Source organism: Narcine bancroftii, chromosome 1 (assembly GCF_036971445.1).
Source record: "Narcine bancroftii isolate sNarBan1 chromosome 1, sNarBan1.hap1, whole genome shotgun sequence".
NCBI lineage: Eukaryota > Metazoa > Chordata > Chondrichthyes > Torpediniformes > Narcinidae > Narcine > Narcine bancroftii.
The window spans coordinates 100038342-100057680 of NC_091469.1; the positions used below are offsets into that span (position 1 = coordinate 100038342).

General features: G+C 39.0%; 1 protein-coding gene across 9 annotated transcripts in view; it reads right to left on the reverse strand.

The window, feature by feature from the left end:
* Positions 1-19339, reverse strand: part of fkbp15a (FKBP prolyl isomerase family member 15a) — a 183847-nt gene that overhangs the window by 58140 nt on the left and 106368 nt on the right. For all 9 annotated transcript variants that reach the window (XM_069933733.1, XM_069933701.1, XM_069933715.1 and 6 more), the window contains 2 exons: positions 18586-18680; positions 8542-8644 (listed from right to left, as the gene is read on the reverse strand). In XM_069933733.1, coding sequence (XP_069789834.1) covers positions 8542-8644; positions 18586-18680 — 198 coding nt within the window. The remainder of the gene's footprint in view (positions 1-8541; positions 8645-18585; positions 18681-19339) is intronic.

Consider the following 19339-nt stretch of genomic DNA (forward strand, 5'->3'; position numbering starts at 1 on the left):
ATTTTCCAATTTGACATTATACATTTTTTTGCTACTGGTAAGGCTATCATAATAAATCTTTTTTGAGCTTTATCCAATTTGAGTCCTAATTCCTTACTTCTTATATTACTTAGAAGAAATATCTCTGGATTTTTTGGTATGTTGCTTTTTGTGATTTTATTTAATACTTGATTTAGATCTTCCCAAAACTTTTTCACTTTATCACATGCCCAAATTACATGTACTGTTGTTCCCATTTCCTTCTTACAGCGAAAATGTCTATCTGATAATGTTGGATCCCATTTTTTTTTTAAACTTTTGGGGCGTGATATATAACCTGTATAACCAATTATACTGTATCATGCGTAACCTTGTGTTTATTATATTCTTCATAGCTCCAGAACATAACTTTTCCCATGTTTCATTTTTTATCTTTATGTTTAAATCTTTTTCCCACTTTTGTTTGGGTTTATAGCTTATTTCATCATTTTCCTTATCTTGCAGCTTAATGTACATGTTCGTTATAATTTTTTAAATTATCATTGTGTCTGTAATCACATATTCAAAGCTGCTTCCTTCTGGTAATCTCAGTCTGTTTCCCAATTTATCCTTTAAATAAGCTTTCAATTGATGATATGCAAACATTGTACCATGGGTTATTCCATATTTGTACTTCAACTGTTCAAATGTTAATAAATTATTTCCCAAAAAACAATTTTCTATTCTTTTGATTCCTTTTCTCTCCCATTCTCTAAAGGAAAGGTTATCTATTGTAAAAGGGATTAGCAGATTTTGTGTCAACAGTAATTTTGGCTAAGTGAATCTTCTTCCATATATTGAGTAAATGAAGCAGTAGAGGTGAGCTTTCATATTAAACCAGCTTTTCATTCCACTTATTAAGTTTATGTTCTGGTACCTTCTCCCCTATTTTATCTAGTTCTATCTTAGTCCAGTCTGGTTTTTCCCTTATCTGGTAAAAATCTGACAAATACCTTAATTGTGCTGCTCTATAATAATTTTTAAAGTTTGGTATCTGCAAACCACCTTGGTTGTACCTCTCTGTTAATTTATCTAACGTTATCCTCGGTTTCCCCCCTTTCCACAAGAATTTACTTTTTAGTTCATTAAAGAATTTCTCTGTTAAAGGAATTGGTAACGATTGAAATAGGTATTATATCCTTGGGAAGACATTCATTTTAATGCAATTTACCCTCCCTATCATTGTTAGTGGTAATTCTTTCCAATGTTCTAAGTCTTCCTGCAATTTCTTTATTAGTGGCTGATAATTTAATTTGTACAGGTGGCTTAAGTTATTATCTAACCTAATACCTAGGTATAGGATTGTTTGTGTTTGCTATTTAAATGGTGATTCCTTTGTAAATTCTGTATAATCAACTTTTATTTGCGTTGATCTCGTACCCTGATATTTCTCCAAATTCCTTCAATTTCTTATGTAATTCTTTTATTGATATTTCTGGTTCTGTTAAGTATACTATGATGTCATCTGCAAATAAAGTGATTTTATACTCCTTTTCCTTTATTTTTATCCTTTTTATTTTATTTTCTGTTCTTATCAGTTCTGCCAATGGTTCTATTGCTAAAGCGAACAGTGAGAGGGATAATGGACATCCCTGTCTAGTTGACCCACTTAATTTAAATTGGTTTGATACATATCCATTTATTGTTACCTTCGCCAATGGTCCATTATATAATGCTTTAATCCAATTTATATATTTTTCTGGTAGATCTTTAGATAAACTTTAGATAAATAATTCCATTCTACTCTGTCAAAGGCTTTTTACTGCATCTAAAGCAACAGCCACTGTTGACTTCTTGTTTCCTTGAACTGCATGAATTAGATTAATAAGTTTACAGACATTATCTGCTATTATCTTATAATCTGAATTAAGTAGAGATATTGGTCTATATGATGCTGGTGTTAATGGATCCTTCCCCGTCTTTGGTATTACTGCAATTATTGCTGTCTTACATGAATCTGGCAAGTTTTGTGTTTCTTCTATCTGGTTCATTACTTCCAGGAGAGGAGGAATTAATAACTCTTTAAATGTTTTATAGGATTCGATTGGGAATCCATCCTCTCCAGGCGTTTTGTTGTTCAGCAGCTTTTTTAATATATCCTGTACTTCCTCTATTTCAAATGGTTTTATCAGTTTGTTTTGTTCCTCTTCTTGCAATTTCGGGTGTTCAATTTTAGCTAAAATCTCTTCTACTTTATCATCTTTCCCCTCGTTCTCAGTTTGGTATAATTGTTCATAAAATTCCTTAAAGTTCTCATTAATCTCCATTGGATTATATATAATTTGTTTGCCCTTTTTCCTTGATGCCAATACAGTTCTTTTAGCTTGTTCTGTTTTAAGTTGCCAGGCTAATATTTTATGTGTTTTTTCTCCTAGTTCATAATACTTTTGCTTTCTTTTCATTATATTCTTCTCCACCTTATACGTTTGTAATGTTTCGTATTTTATTTTTTTGTCTGCCAATTCTCTCCTTTTCGTTATATCATCCCTTTTTACTAGTACCTTTTCTGTACTTACTATCTCCCTTTACAACTGAACTATTTCCCGATTGTAGTCCTTTTTCATCTTAGTTACATAACTTATTATCTGCCCTCTAATGAAGGCTTTCATTGCATCCCATAATATAAATTTGTCTTTCACTGATTCCATATTTATTTCAAAATGTTTTAATTTGGCATTCAATAAACTCTCTAAATTCCTGCCTTTTCAGTAGAATGGAGCTTAACCTCCATCTATATGTTCTTGGTGGGATGTCCTCCGATTCTATTGCTAATAAGAGAGGTGAATGATCAGATAGTAATCTAGCTTTATATTCAGTTTTCCTAACTCTTCCTTGAATATAGGCCGACAACAAAAACATATCAATCCTTGAGTATGTTTTATGCCTACTTGAATAATATGAGTATTCCTTTTCTCTTGGGTGCTGTTTCCCTCCATATAATCCATAAGTTTCATTTCCTGTATTGATTTAACCATAAATTTGGCCACTTTATTCTTTTTGCTAGTCTTTTGTCCAGTTTTATCCAACATTGGATCCAAATTAAGGTTAAAATCCCCTCCTATCAATATATTTCCTTGTGTATCTACAATCTTTAAAAAAAATCTTGCATAAACTTTTGATCCTCCTCATTATGTGCATATATATTGAGCAAATTCCAAAATTCTGAGTATATCTAACACTTTATCATTACATACCTCCCTGCTGGATCTATTATTTCCTCCTCTATTTTGATTGGTACATTTTTATTAATTAATATAGCTACACCTTGAGCTTTTGAATTATATGATGCTGTCGCTATGTGTCCTACCCAGTCTCTTTTTAATTTGTTATGTTCCACTTTAGTTAGATGTGTTTCCTGCACAAATGCTATATCTATTTTTTTCTTTTTTCAGTAAATAGCCTCTTCCTTTTAATTTGGTTATGTATTCCATTAATGTTTATAGTCAAATAGTTCAACATGGCCATCTTATATCCTGTTTACACCTCATTTCCGCTTCCTCACCACCACCATCCCCCTTTTCTTCATTTTCATCTCTCAGTTTTCCCTTTTTAAACGTAAGGTATGACAACACATTTAAAACATAAAATACTCCATCAACTCCCCCTTCCAATATTCCCTTAACCCCAAATATATCCCCCCCCCACTCTGAGTTACCCTTTATCCCTTGCCGGGCAACCACAACTCCCCTTTCCATTTGGAATGCGAATCTGCTTCCAAGGGTCAACTGAATTCGCAGTGACGGTTATTCTCTCCCCCCCCCAACCCACCCCAGAAAATACTTCTTTTACAAATATAACAAAGTTCTCCCTTTTTTTCCCTTACTTCCTTTCTTCCCTTCTCTTTCCCTTCTTTAGTTCTTTACATATACATTGTTTTTACATCTTTATATATATTTTATCGCCGTTCTTCATTCTTGTTACATCTCTTCATCTCTCCTTCTGTCCTGCAAGCATTCTGCAAATTCATGTGCTTCCTCCGGATCCGAGAACAATATGTTTTGCTCCCGGGGTATAAATATTTTAAACAAAGCAGGATGTCTTAACATGAATTTATAACCTTTTTTCCATAGGATCAATTTTGCTGTATTAAACTCCTTCCTCTTCTTTAAGAGTTCAAAACTTATGTCTGGGTAAAAAAATATTTTTGACCCTTATATTCCAGTGGTTTTCTAATTTTATTCCTTGCCCGCTCCAGTATATTTTCTCTTGTCGTATATCTCAAAAATTCTACTAAAATGGATCTTGGTTTTTGATATGTCTGTAGTTTCGGAGCTAGTGTTCTGTGTGCCCTTTTTATTTCCATTCCTTCCTGCATTTCTGTCGTTCCCAGGACCTTCGGGATTCATTCTTTTATAAATTCCTTCATATCTGTGCCTTCTTCATCTTCCTTTAGGCCCACTATTTTTATCTTGTTTCACCTACTATAATTTTCCAACATATCAATTTTCTGAGCTAACAAATCTTGTCTCTTTAATTTATTTATCACTTTCTTCCAACTTTCCTCTTAAGTCGTTTACATCCATTTCTACAGCCGTTTCTCGTTCTTCCACATTTTCTACTCTTTTCTCTATTTCTGTCATGACTAGCTCTAATCTTTGCATTTTATCTTCTCTTCTTTTCATTTTTCTTTTAATTGCACTAAATTCTAATGACAACCATTCTTTTAATGCTCTCATTTGTTCTTCAAAAAAAGCTTTATCTATATTTTGTCCAACTGTTTTACCTTCTATTTCTCTGTGCAGATCTTGGTCTTCTACTTCCTCTTCACCTCTGTGTCTTCTTCTTCTCTTCTTTGTATCTGTGTCTCTTCTGCTTTTTCTGATAAGTTGCTTGTTTCACTTTGTCGGGCCTCTTCTTGCTTGGCCTCTTGCTGTTGCTCCTCTTCTTCTGAGCTGCTCATCTGTTGAGCCTCCTGCTGCTGCTCTTCTTTCCTTTCACCCTGTCGACTTTCTTTCTCACTTGGTACTTCACTCCCTCTCCTGCCGCTTTCCTCCTCCTCCAGCTCAGAGTCCTGGTGTCGGGCATCCCTCAGCTGGTTGCGCCATGGTTGCCCGCTCCTCGGCTGAGCCCCCCCTCTCATCGTTGTTTTCCTTTTCCTTAGAATTGCGCACTGCGCATACATGACTCCGCAGGGCCATCACCAACCTCTGAGATCGGGCGCTCTTCTCCACCAAGGCTCCCTGTTTCTTCGTGCAGGTAAGGCCTTCTCCTTTCTTTTCCGGCGTCTTTTCTTCTTTTTTTCCCGTTGTTTTTACTTGTTCCTTCTTGCGTGCCATTTTCTTTCTTTTCTCTACAACTTTATCTTTTATATCTTATATTTTGTATTTATTGAACTTTGTCTTTTCTTCACTTTTTTTCTTCTTTTCTGGAGAGGGCTGGTATTACCCTACCGGCCAGTACTCCATCACGTGTCTCCTCCGCATTGATTGTTCTTGAGGACCCCCCCCCACCCCTATTATTGGCCTCAGCCATCTGCTCAGCTGAACTCTCAACACTCCACCTGCAGATCCTCACTATGGCACCTGCCCGAACTCCTGACGCGGATCCTCACCCCAGCACTCGCCCGTCTGAACTCCTGACAGTGGATCCTCACCCTAGTGCCCACATGTCCGAACTCCCAAACGCGGATCCTTGCCCTGACACCCATCCGTCCAAACTCCCAACCGTGGATCCTCACCCCAGCACTTGCCCGTCCGACCTCCTAACTGTGGATCCTCACTCTGAGACCCACCTATCCGAGTTGCTGACACCCCGACCATGAACTTACCACCTGGTCATCCAAGCTCCCGATGCCTTGAATGATGCAGGTACTCATGATCAAATGTTTGACCTGTGTAAAAGTTGGGGACACCCACCCCCATTTTGGCCTCAAAATGTGGTCCAAACAATTTGACAATCACTCAGGTATATACGGAAATAAGTTTGTGGCAATTTAACTATCATTACTTTGCATAGGGTGGTTTATGGTAGCAACAAAAAAATTGCTTATTTTATTGAATTTTGAATATTGCAAATAACTCGAATTGTCAGAATCTTACATAGCCTGCACTGTTTAATTGATTTATCACATAAAATCTGACACATTAACAAATTCTATCCATACAGAAATCTATAATTTTACCAAAAAGGTAACCACCAAAAATTATGCCTATTTCCTCCCAAGAATTTTTTATACAAAATCTGAGCTCAAATTGAATATTCACACTGTACATTTGGAAGTTAAATGCAGAGTTGAGGTCAATCTTGTTAACCAAGAGTTAACCAAGCTGTATTCCATAATCTATATTTTCATTCACCATCATTCTCTGCTGCCTCTTACCAAAATACTATTTAGTTGTTATCAGATGTTATGAGCTAGTCTCACAACTAATCAGAGCAATCCTGGCCTAACTTGACAAACTGGAGAAGGCACTGTCGTTACAATTCCAGCTATCAAAATACTCCATTATTCCTTTCAAATCAAGCATTAAAATAATTATGCAAAGCAATTGAAAAACATTTGCAAAACAGAGTGATCAGGAACTAATTAATTTAGGTGATATATCTTAACAACATGCGATAATGAGTTTGTTGGCAACACACACAAGTATAATGTACATATGTAATAAAATTCTTTTTTAATGCAGCCAAACAGGATCTTCTGTTAAAGAAAACGAACTCCAAATAGTGTACATGAAAAGAGATATTAACTACAAAACATAGATAATAAATATTCAATTACAGTTAGTGCAAGAAAAAAATGGCATTTAAATATTGCAGACTGGTCTTTTTATGGTTCCGAAATAGTTTATAATTAGGGTAGTAAGGAAGGGTTCAAGAGCCTGATAGATGTTGGAAAAAATTGCTCGAGCCTTGAGGTGCTGAACCAGGCTCCTTTCTATACCTTCTTCCTAAAGGCATAGCAAGAAGAGGCGGTGACCAGAGTGATGGGGGTCTTGTAGGAGATTGGCTGCCTTAGAGCAGAGCCTCACATAGATAGATGTCTTCAGTGGATGAGAGGTCAGAGCCCTGATGGATTTGCATATATTGCTACCTCCTGCAGCCTTCTGTGTTCCTGAACACTTGAATTACTAAATCAGACCACGATGCAACCAGTCAGTATACTTTCCACAGTACACCAATAGAAATCTGACAATGTGCCAAATCTGCCTTCTTCACAGTCATGTCGATATGGTGACTAGGAGAGGTTCTCCAATGTGTGGATTCCTAGGAACTTGAAGGTACTAACCCTCTCCATTGCCATCCATCAATGAAGACAGGAGTGTAATTCCTCAGCCTCCACTTCCTAAAGTCCATAATTAGCTCCTTGGTTTCATTGATGTTGAAAGCAAGCTTGTTGTTCTGATACCAACCAACCAGATTCTCACCTTCCTGTGTCTGACACCTCATTTCCAATTATTTGGCCAACAACTGTTGTTGTCAGCAAATTTATATATGGCATTGGAGCTAGGGAAAAAAAAAACCAGGAAAAAAAACCAAATAAATAAAAACCAAAAAAAAAAACTGTGGTATGTTTTAAGAGACCTTGCATGAAGCAGAAATTGAAGAATTTGTGGCGGCACACCACTAGGCAGGCGAACCGGCCCCGCTTGTAATCCACGCGGCGGGGCAGCCAGCCAAAATGGCTCCATTGGGGGTTTCCCCTTCTTCTCAGCACAGGGCTCAGAAGCCCACGCTGGGGGACCTTGTGATGCCCGGGTGACATCAGCACCCCCCCCAGCGCGGTTCTCAGCCAGGTCCAGGCTGTGAGTATAAGTCCAGCACAGCAGCCTGCAATAAATCAGTTCTGCTCACTGAGCTCAACCCTTCTGGTTGTGTGTTCTTTCAGTACCAGTGTAGCTGCCACTACAAAATCTTGTTAAAGGGTCAGACGTGAAACATTGAGTGACTATTTCTACCCATGGATGCTGTATGACCTGCTGAGTTCCTCCAATATTGAATATGAATTGAGAAACAGCATTCATCCACATAAATTATGGGATCCATGTGTCCAGATGAGAGTCTACACTCTACACACTGAAGTTTTTACCTGCTAAGGATCAGGATCTCTAATAATAACATAGAAAATAATAAATATTGGATTACATGAAGTAGTTAATCATTTCTACATGAGAAATAGTCTTTTGTGTGCATTTTTTGAATAGATGCACATCTACATGTTCTTTAAGATGTAGTGAGAAATCTTTATAGTGAAAGCCTAAATTATCATGATCTACTTTCAAACTATGAACACAGATTCAATGCACCACAGCAGAGATGTAAAGTAAATGCCTTATTAGAAGAACCAAACCAAGATTGCAACAAGGTCAAAGCTGAATTTAGCAATTCTGCACATGTTACTTTCACTTTTCTTCCTTTATGCCACATCTGATTATTGATCCAATATTCCAGAGGTCATTGCATTAGTTATTCCACAATGTACTTTAAAGATTTCCTTACAGCTCTGTCCCAAACTTCTTTCGTCAAATCCACATTCACCATAATCTGAACATATTTACATTGTTACAAAAAACCCAATCTCACCTTCTCCTGCTCTACAAACAGGATGCGGGCTTGGCTATTCTCAGTTGAGGATATCAGAGAATCATTCCTCTGTTCCATTAGCAAATTACTCTGCTCCACATATCTGCAAGCAGAGGGAGACAAACAATTGCAAAAATGAAATATGGTTAAATGAGAAAATAGGAAACAAGAATAAGGACTGTCCTTACATTTAAAATGTAAATTACATGTCAAATACTTTTTGAGTTAAATAATGGAATGCAAAAGAATTAGGAAGAAAAACTTTTTTTATTTCTGGAGAAGAAATCCACCAAGGACAGTACAGTACAACTCCGATTATCTGAAATCCTCATTTATACAAAATTTTTTTGGAGCCAAACTGACTGGGGATATCGGGCTCCCAGCAGCAGCAGACCTTGGGCCCCCAACACCAGCGCAGTGGACCTCGGGCCCCCGGTGGAGCCCGCAGCAGACCTTAGGCTCCCGCCGATGGCAGCAGGGACCTCAAGTTCACAGGCAGGAGTGGGAGCTTCGGGCTCCCAGGCAGGAGTGGGATCTTCGGTGGGGAAGTGTCGGTGATTGGCAGTGGTCAGCATTTTTATGGTGAGAATTGAATTTTATTTTAATGATTAAAAAGCCTTACCTTGTTGTTTGTTGTTGTTTAAACACAGTTATAAGTGATTTGTTGTTACTACTGGGCTGTTTTTAAAAAAATGACCGGTTCTCCGAAAAGAACTGTTTATCTGAAATAGGCCCAGTCCTGACCGTTTCGGATAATCAGAGTTGTAATGTAATTTAAAAATTTGAACCAGGATATTTAGTTGTGAAAACATTCAAGACCAAGATAAAAAGGTATCATATTATAGGAGAGGAATAAACAAAAACAGAATTGTTATGGCATAATAGACACCCATACAGACCAACAGGTTGATGAGTCAGTCCCACCCCCCCCCCCACCCCCCCACTTTCTTTCTCTGTGGCCCAGCAAATTATCCCAGGCAGAGAATTCAAGTTCACAATAACTCTGAGTAAAAGAATATTTTCCTCAGAAACCCCAGCAATATATTTTTCATTGCTCTGAATCAGTGACCCCTGATCCTGGACCCAAACACTAATGGGAAAAGCTACTCTTTTTACCCCATCTAAGTGCATCATCAACCATCTTGCCTTCATCACTCCACTTACTTACTCCTGCGGAACGAGTTGCCTTCCATTCTCTCCGCACCAACTAGACCCCCTCCAAGCATCAGGCCACCATCTCCCACACCATCATAGACCTCATCACTTCCAGTAATCTCTCTTCTGTAGCCTCCAACATAGTTTTCCAACCTCGCGTTGCCTGCTTCTGCCTCTTACCCAAGATCCACAAACCCACCTACCCATGAGGGCAGTATGGTAGGTGCAGCAATTAGTGCAATGTTGTTACAGTGCCAGTGATTGGGAATGGGATTCAAATCTCGTTCTGGCTGAAATGATTTTCTACATTCTCCTGTGTCTGTATGGGTTTCCTCCAGGTGCTTCGATTTCCTACCAACGTTCAAAAAACGTACTATGGGGGGGGTTGAAGGTCAATTGAGTGTAATTGAGTATGTGACAGATTATAACCATATAACCATAATAGTATGGAAACAGGCCATAATCGGCCCTTCTAGTATGCACTAATTTAAGTGAAACTCCACTAGTTCCACCTACCTGCTCCCTGCCCATAACCCTCCAACCCCCTCACATCCATGTACTCATCCAACCTCCTCTTAAATGACAAAACTGACCCTGCTGCAACCACCTCTTCCAGTAGGTCATTTCACTTAGCCACCACTCTCTGAGTGAAGTAGCTTCCTCTTATGTTACTTCTAAAGATTTTCCCCCTAACCCTTAACTTATGACCCCTCATTCCAATCTCTCCTACCCTCAAAGGAAAGAGCCTATTCACATCTACTCTATCTATTCCCTTCATAATTTTATATACCTCTATCAAATCACCCCTCAACATTCTACGCTCCAATGAATAAAGACCCAATATACTCAATCTTTCTCTGTATTCTAGATACTGCAATCCATGCAATATTTTAGTAAATCTTCTCTGCACCCTCTCTACCTTATTGATATCCTTCCTATAATTTGGAGACCAGAACCGCATACAATATTCCAAACTTGGCCTCACCAATGCTTCGAAGGGTCTCAACATCACCTCCCAGCTCCTATATTCTATGCTATAATTTATAAAGGCCAGAATACTAAAAGTCTTCTTCACTATCCTATCTACATGAGCATCCACCTTCAAAGAATGATGAAACATTATTCCAAGATCTCTCTGTTCCTCTGCATTCGTCAATCTCCTCCCCTTCATTGTATATGTCCTGTTTTGATTATTCTTCCCAAAATGAAGCACTTCACACTTACCTGCATTAAACTCCATCTGCCATCTTTCAGCCCACTCTTCTAAACAGTCCAAATCCTTCTGCAGTCCACGAAAACCCTTCTCACTATCCACAACTCCCCTTATTTTTGTATCATCCACATATTTACACTCCCAATTTATCACCCCATCATCCAAATCATTAATGTAACTGATGAATAACAAAGGACACAAAATCGATCGCTGAGCCACACTGCTCATCATTGGCCCTCATCCTGACAGACAGTTGTCCACCATGAGTCTCTGGTGCCTATCTTCTAGCCACTGTTGAATCCATCTGACTATCCCTATATTAATCCCTAGTGCCTGAATCTTCCTCACCAACCTTTCATGTGGAACCTTATTAAAAGCCTTACTGAAATCCAAATAGACCATATCTACTGCTCTACCTTTATCAATCTTTCTGGTCACTTCCTCAAAAAATTCAACAAAATTTGTCAAACATGACCTCTCTCTCACAAACCCATGTTGGGTGTCCCTGATCAATCCCTGCCCCTCTAGATACTTATACATATTATCCCAATGATTATGTTGTTTTTGTATTGTATATAGATAAATTGGGGCAGGCTTTTTAGTGTAGGTCACATACAAACACTTTAAAACAGATTTTATTTAAAATACTGGAGCTCTGCTTATGTTAGACAGTTCAGTGCCAAGAGGCTTTGCAAAAGCTTTGAAGAATGCCCAAGAGACGTCACTAATGGATTGTTGGTTACAAAAAGACAACAGGTGAAAGAACTCTTGGAGCCGCAGGCTGTCTAGAGTGGAACTTGCTGTTCTAAGAGAGACATGTGGTTTTACAAGCAAAGAGAGTCAAACAGGCTTTCTCTCTGCAAGAGAGAGAGAGAGAGAGAGAGAAAATTCAGTTCTACAGTTTTATAGTCAGCAGCAGTAGCTGGGACTGGAACAGGACAAGCTGGCAAGCTTGTGGAAAACCCTATTTTGAAGATGGGTTGTGAGTGCCTAGTCAAAGTTCTTATGGTTCATGCAAGAGGAGAGGACTGGCTGCCTAATGTTTCACTTGAAATAAGTAAAACAAAAAGGAACTCTGTGGTGACCTGAAAGAAAGAGGTTATCATCTGGAGAAATCTGATGGGGCAAGTTTCTTCAGCAAGACAGTGAAGTGGCTGATTACAAGGAATCAGTTGTGGGTGTCCAGTGAACAACAAATCTCTCTCTGAAAACCGACAAGAACCTTCCTGAGCAGTAGCCATTTACCTTTTAAGCACCAAAGCCTGATGAACATCATAAATGTTAAATTCTGTGCACAGTATAAAAATTGCCCGCAACCAGTAAACTTGGAGGAATGAGAGTAAGATTGGACTGTGAATCAAAGAACTTTTCTGAACATTATACACACGTGCGCTTAGATTTAGAAGGGTGTTGTTAGGTTAGTTAAGTCAATACTGATAAGTTAAAGTGTGATTCTGTTTTCATGTTTAAAGATAATTAAAAGCAACTTTTGTTTAATTAACCATTTGTCTTGGTGTATATCTATTGCTGCTAGGTTTTGGAGTCCTCTGGGCTTGTGGGCCAAAATGGCCTGTTACCGTACAGTATATCAAAATACATAAAATTTTTAAAACTGCTATGGTAGGCACACTGTCTCCATGTTTCCTGCCCTACTGAACTGGTATAGTAATACACTGACTCTAGATGGCCCCTCTTGATCCAGTCCCTTCCCACCTACATCCTCGAATGATCACGTGCCTCCTATCGCTTTTACAGCTTTTGGTTCCTCAGGACCACCTCATTTTCACCATGGATCCCCAATCACTCTACACTATCATTCCCCCATAAGGAAGGTCTCGATGCTCTCTGCCTCTTCCTGGATAACAGAGCCAACCAATTCTGTCAATTACCATTGTCCTCTTCAGAACATTGTCATTCTTATGTATCAGTTTATCCCAATTTCTGCAAATCAAAGATGTAGTCATGGGTACTCATCTGGGCCCAAGCTATTCCTGTCTTTTTGTTGGCTATATGGATCATTAAATGCTGGAAGCCTACACAGGCAAGGCTCCTCAATTTTTTCTCTCCACTAATGATGACTATTATTAGCGTTGCCTCCTTCACCTATCTTGAGCTTGTCAACTTTATCAACTTTACTGTCAATGTCCACCCTCCTCTTAAATTCACTTTGTCCATCTCTCTCCCCTTTGTCAATCTCTGTATTTCCACTTCGGTTGATAAACCATCAACAGATATCTTTCATTAACCTACAGACTCCCATAGTGAACTTGACGATACTGCTTCCCATAGTCTCCAGAAAGAATTCCATTCCTTTCTCTCAGCTTCTCTTGTTCTACGATATCTGCTTCCAGAATGAGGCTTTCAACTCCAGGAGATCTGAGATGCCTCCTTCTTCAGAAAACATGGCTTCCCCTCTACTGCCATTAATTCAGCCCTTACACACATCTTATCTATTTCTCGCATATTTACACTGGCCCATTCCCCTCTCTTGTGGCACAACAAGGACAGGGCCCCTTTCGTCCTCACCAACCATCCCATCAACCTATCATCCAACATCATTTGTAATTTCCGCCACCTTCAATAGGATCCCACCACTAAACACATCTTCCCCTCTCCATAGGATCACCCTCTCCACCACTCCCTCGTCCTCGCATATCTTCCCACCAATTGACCCCTTGATACCTACCCCTGTGAATGCATGTGCTACACTTGCACCTACAACTTCCCTCTTATCACCACTCAGAATCCCAAGCAAACAATTTGTTCTTCAACAAATTAAATAAACACTTCACCTGGAAATCTGTACAGGCCATTTATTGCCTCCTCTCGATTGGAAAGACTGGACACAGATTGGGTGGGGGGGGGGGGGGGGGGGAGATTTCATTGAGCACCTTCACTCTATCCACTGCAAAAGCAACTACCTCCCAGTAACTAGCCACTTCGATTCCACACTCCAGTGTTACACTTGATATATCATGAACTGCTAGGTTGAGGCCACAAGTGAAATGGATGAACAGCATCCTGTTTTCTGTCTTGGCAGTTTCCAACCAGTTGGTATTAACATCTACTTATCCTATTTTCAGTAACTCTTTCCCCTTTCTCTCGTTTTCCCTCATCCCTCCGACTCCCTTTCCATTATTAGAGAGGATCACTTCTCACTCCCCCACTCAGCTTTCTCTTATTCCCTGTCCCACCTATCACTTCCTAGCCTGTGCTCTTCCCTCCATCCCCCCCTCCCCCATTTGTGTATCTGCCTGATTTTAAGCATACCTGAAGAAAGGCTCAGTCTGAAATCTCAACAGGCAACTGCTTTCCATGGATACCGCATGACCTGCGAGTTCCTCCAGCATTTCTGAACACTGGACTAGTTCCCCAGTATTTGCAGACTTCTTGTTTACCTACATCTTTATCAACATGTTCCCTTACTGCTGTGTTCCAGAGAACCCAGGTGTTTCTATTTTAACCCAAAATCCCTCGTCATTAGAGCCAAGCCATTTTATCCACCTTCTCTAGCATTTTCCAAGGTGAAATTTTGAGAGTACAGAGTTTGTATGTTCCTGCCAGGATTAAAGGCAAAATTAGCAGACAGAGGAAACCTTGGTTTTCGAGGGATATGGTGGATCTGGTTTGAAAGAAGAGAGATGTATATAGCAGGTATAGGCAACAGAGAGCAAATGAGGAACTTGATGAGTATAAAAATGCAAGAAAAACCTCAAGAAAGAAATCAGGAAAGCTAAATTAAGACATGAGGTTGCTTTGGAAGATAATGTTAAAGAAAATCCTAAGGGTTTCTACAAGTATATTAAGAGCAAAAAGATAGTAAAGAACAAAATTGGTCCCCTCGAAGTACAGAGTGGTCAGCTATGTATAGAGCCAAAAGAGATGGCGGAGATCTTGAATGGTTTTTTTTTGCATCAGCATTCACTCAAGAAACTGGCACAGAGTGGTGGGAAGTAAGGAAAACAAGCACTGAGGTCATGGAACCTATACATATTAAAGAGGAGGAAGTGCTTGCAGTCTTAAAGCAAATAACAGTGGATAAATCTCCAGGCCCAGATAAGGTATTGCCTCAGACTTTGAGGGAGGCTAGCGTAGAAATTGCAGCAGCTCTGGTAGAAAAATTTAAAATGTCCTTAGCCATGGGAGTGGTACCAGAGGATTGGAAGGAAGCTCATGTTGTTCTGTTGTTTAAAAAAGGTTCCAAAAGTAACCCTGGAAATTATAGGCTGGTAAGCCTGATGTCAAGAGTAGATAAATTATCGGAACATGTTTGAAGAGATCGGACATACAAATATTTGGATAGCCAGGGACTGATTAAGGATAGTCCAAATGGCTTTGTGCGTAGTAAATCGTGTTTCACCAATCTGATAAGAGTTTTCTGATGAGGCAACCAGGAAAGTTGATGAAGAAGAGGCTGAGGATCCTGTATACATGGACTTTGACAAGGTCCCACATGGCAGGTTAGTCACGAATGTTCAGATGATCAATATTCGGTAGTAAAGTGGATCTGACAATGACTGGACCCAAGAAGCCAGAGAGTGGTAGTAGATGACTGTTTCTCAGACTAGAGGCCTGTGACTAGTGGTGTGTCTCAGGGATCAGTGCTGGGACTATTGTTATTTGTCATCTATATCAATGATCTGGATGATAATGTAGTAAATTGGATCCGCAAGTTTGCAGATGACACAGATTGGAGGTGTTGTGGACAACAAGGAAGCCCTTCAAAGCTTGCCAAGGGATCTGGACCAACTGGGAAAATGGGCTGAAAAATGGCAGATTGAATTCAATGCAGATAAGCGTGAGGTGTTGCATTTTTGAAGGACATGCACGTATATGGTAGAGCGCTGAGGAGTGAGGTAGAACAGAGGGATCTGGGAATATGGATATACCTAATTCCCTGAAAGTGGCATCACAGGTGGTTAGGATTGTAAATAGAGCTTTTGGCATATGGCCTTCATAAATCAAAGTATTGAGTATAGGATTTGGGATGCTATGTTAAACAAGACACTGATGAGGTTAAATTTGGAGTATTGTGTACAGTTTTGTTCACCCAATTACAGGAAGGATATCAATACGATAGAAAGAGTGCCGAGAAGATTTACTAGGATGTTGCCCAGACCTCAGGAATTGAGTAACAGGGAAAGGTTAAACAGATTAATTCTGGAGTGTAGGAGAATGAGAGGAGATTTGATAGGAGTATTGAAAATTAAGAGGGGGATAAACACAGTAAATGTACGTATGGTAGATACAAACCAGAGGGCATGAGTTAAGGGTGAAAGGGGAAAAATTTAATCGGGAACATAAGGCATAACTTCTTCACACAGAGAGTGGGGGAAATCGAGCTGACAGCTGAAATGGTGAATGCACGCTTAATTTTAACATCTAAGAAGAATTTAGACTGGTACATGGATGGAAGAGGTGTGATGGCTATGGACTGGCTGCAGGTCAGTGGGACTATACAAGGCCCAAAGGGACCCATTTCTGTGCTGTAATGTTCTATGATTGTATATTCTTATTGCAGCATATTATCCAGAATTACCATATTACCATGTAATAGACAAATTTTGTAGATCAATTTTCAGGATAAAATTTAGGAGGTTGACTATTACACCCATACTATTTTTGACCACTATAAGTACCTGCATCGTTCAGGGAATCTGAACTTGGATGGAGAGTCAGCCCGAACCAAGGCAAGAATCCACAGTCGGAGCATCAAGCTCAGATGGGCATGTGGCTGGAGCGGAGGCGAAAGTGCACAGTCATGGCATCATTAGCTCAGATGGGTGGATGGGACCAGGTGGTAAGTCCAAGTTCGGGGCATTAGAGGTTCAGGTGGGTGGGCAGCCAGCGTCAAAGCGAGTCTGCGGTCGAAGCGCCAGAACCTCTGGTGGTCGGGCAGCAAGGCCAAAAATTGGGGGGCAGGGGTGAGGGGGGGGGGGGAGGGTGGTCAACATTTACATGCCATGTAGAAGGTAAATATCAGATTTTTGGGCCAAAAATAGGCGTGGTGTAAGGGTTAAAATGACTTGCAAACATATTCTTGCAAACCAGCTGGAAAATATTGTTTCTGAATTCCCTAAGTGTCTCCTAGTAACAGCTAATTCCAAAGTTACCTAGCTTTGCATGTTTAAAATAAACATTCAGTTTGAGTTTGCTTTTGTACTGTTTAGAACCAGGGGATCTTAGAGACAGATGGTCTAGACAATTCTTTTCATTGTTCTTTTGTATGTATTAATGTTTTATTGCCCATTTTATTAACTGTTTTAAGTATAGTTTTAATTGTTTTAACATAGTTCTTATCGTATAAAGTTCTAATAAACAGAGGAAAAACTCTACATTACTTTTCATTTAACAAGTCCAAATATCAACGTCGCCATACTGTCCAAGTGATTATAAAGGAAGATAGTCGCAATAGGGGGGGGTGTCAACTTTCACATGTTATCAACTATTACATGCATACATATTGTAAATGGATAGTTCAAGCTGTGACTCAACCAAATTTTCCACCATATTCAACATATCTTCAAGTTTTTGAACTCGTATCTCATTTTATGAAGCCTTGGAAATAAATAAGCATTACAACTGTTTTTTCCAACCTGAGTCTTATTATCCTGCAGGGATTTTACAAGTACTAATTAAGTTACATCACTGCTCCTGCTTCTTTCTGCTGAATGTAGAAAGAGTACTGAGAACATTTTACTAGGATATTGCTGGGACTTCAGGAGCAGAGTTACAGAAAAAGTTAAACAGGTTAGGACTTTATTCACATCTCTGAATGTAGTTTCACTTTTCTGTCAATCTGCAAGCTTCATTATATTCTTCTGTAAAATTAGCAGTAACCTTTGGGATAGACCAATTTACCATCCACTGGGATGAAAAAGAACATTCACCAAAACTCCCTTCTCTTTCACCAAAGAGCTCATTAATTTCCAGTCTCCCACCACTTTTATGGGCCTGTTTTGCTTATCAGCCTTTAGTTTGGGACTTTGTCACCCTCCTTTTGGTCATCTGTTGCACTTCCTCCATCAACATTCTTAATGGTACCTATTAATTAAAAATAGTATTCAAATATTATATCATAATATTCAAACACAATGTCTTCAAGAAAAGCAGAAAATGCTGGAAATTGACCTAAAAAAAATTAACCATTTGTCTTATAAGAGATTCTACCTGACCATGAGTACTTCCAGTAATTGAAAAATCAATAAAACTGAAGTTGCTAGAAATATAAAAACAGAAAATGCAGGTCAGACTCCAAATGTGGAAAGAGAAACAAAAATCTTTTTTATGTCTCTTTGATTTCTCCAACTGTCCTCATTAATCTATCAACCAGACAGCTCCATATATTATTTTGGCAAACTTGGCTTCAATTGGTCAAAGCTATTCTCTTTATCCCATCCATTCCTTCCTCACACACTTTGCAAATTAAAACTATTTTCTCTCTTTTCTAGTTCTGATCAAGGGTTTTGGCCTAGAAACACAAATTCATTTTCTTTCCAGGAATATTGCCTAATCAGTGTTTCCAGTATTTTTTTTTTAATTTCAAATTTCCAGTCTCTGCAGAGTTTAATTTTCAATTCCTTTTTAAAATCTACATGACAGAAACCAAATAAAAAATCCTTTGATCTTGCTTCATATTGCTCAGAGTTAAAGCAGTTTGATGACTTCCCCGGTACCTTTGGTTTCTCTGGATCAGATCACTGATCTTTCTGTTCTGTTCTTCAATCCGACTGCTTTTATCAAACACTTCCTGCTTCAATCTCTCATTTTCCTAAAAAGAATCAGAAATGATGAAAAAAAAATGAATATATTATACTTCTCTTTATTGAGAGGCACCAATCCTCACTAAGATATGCATCAGAACCATGTGCCAGAATCGATGTCAATGGCATACTGCTCTATTGTTATTTTTAAATACTTCTGGGCATAGTATTGCTAACATTTTCTTGATCACAGTGCTAATAATATCAATGAGGTCATAACTTACGTCTAAGCCTGAGGCAAGTGGACAGTGAAATAAACATACTTCATCCTCTTGCCAATGTACAATCTGTAGGTGTATCGGCATTACATTATGAAAAGTAGCAGCAAATTCTGACAGTCGTTAAGGAGACGACATCTGAACTTCACACAGAGGGCATTTCCATTGGATTGTGGCACCAAGAAGTCAGCTGGGAGATATTTAGAGGAGAAAAGTCAACACCAGGCATCCAGAGACTAGCAGCACCAGTGCATCTGTATTTCACTAGCAGAGAATATGCCACATTCTATCAATAGAATGGAGTCTGGAGACTAAATGAGAATTGGGAAGGTATGTCAACATCAAACATATCCAAAAATGAAATGCCAACCCAGCAAATTTGTGACAAAAGGCTGCATTCACACTAAATGTTCAATGTAAAAAGCTAAGTAATTCCATGATCACATCAG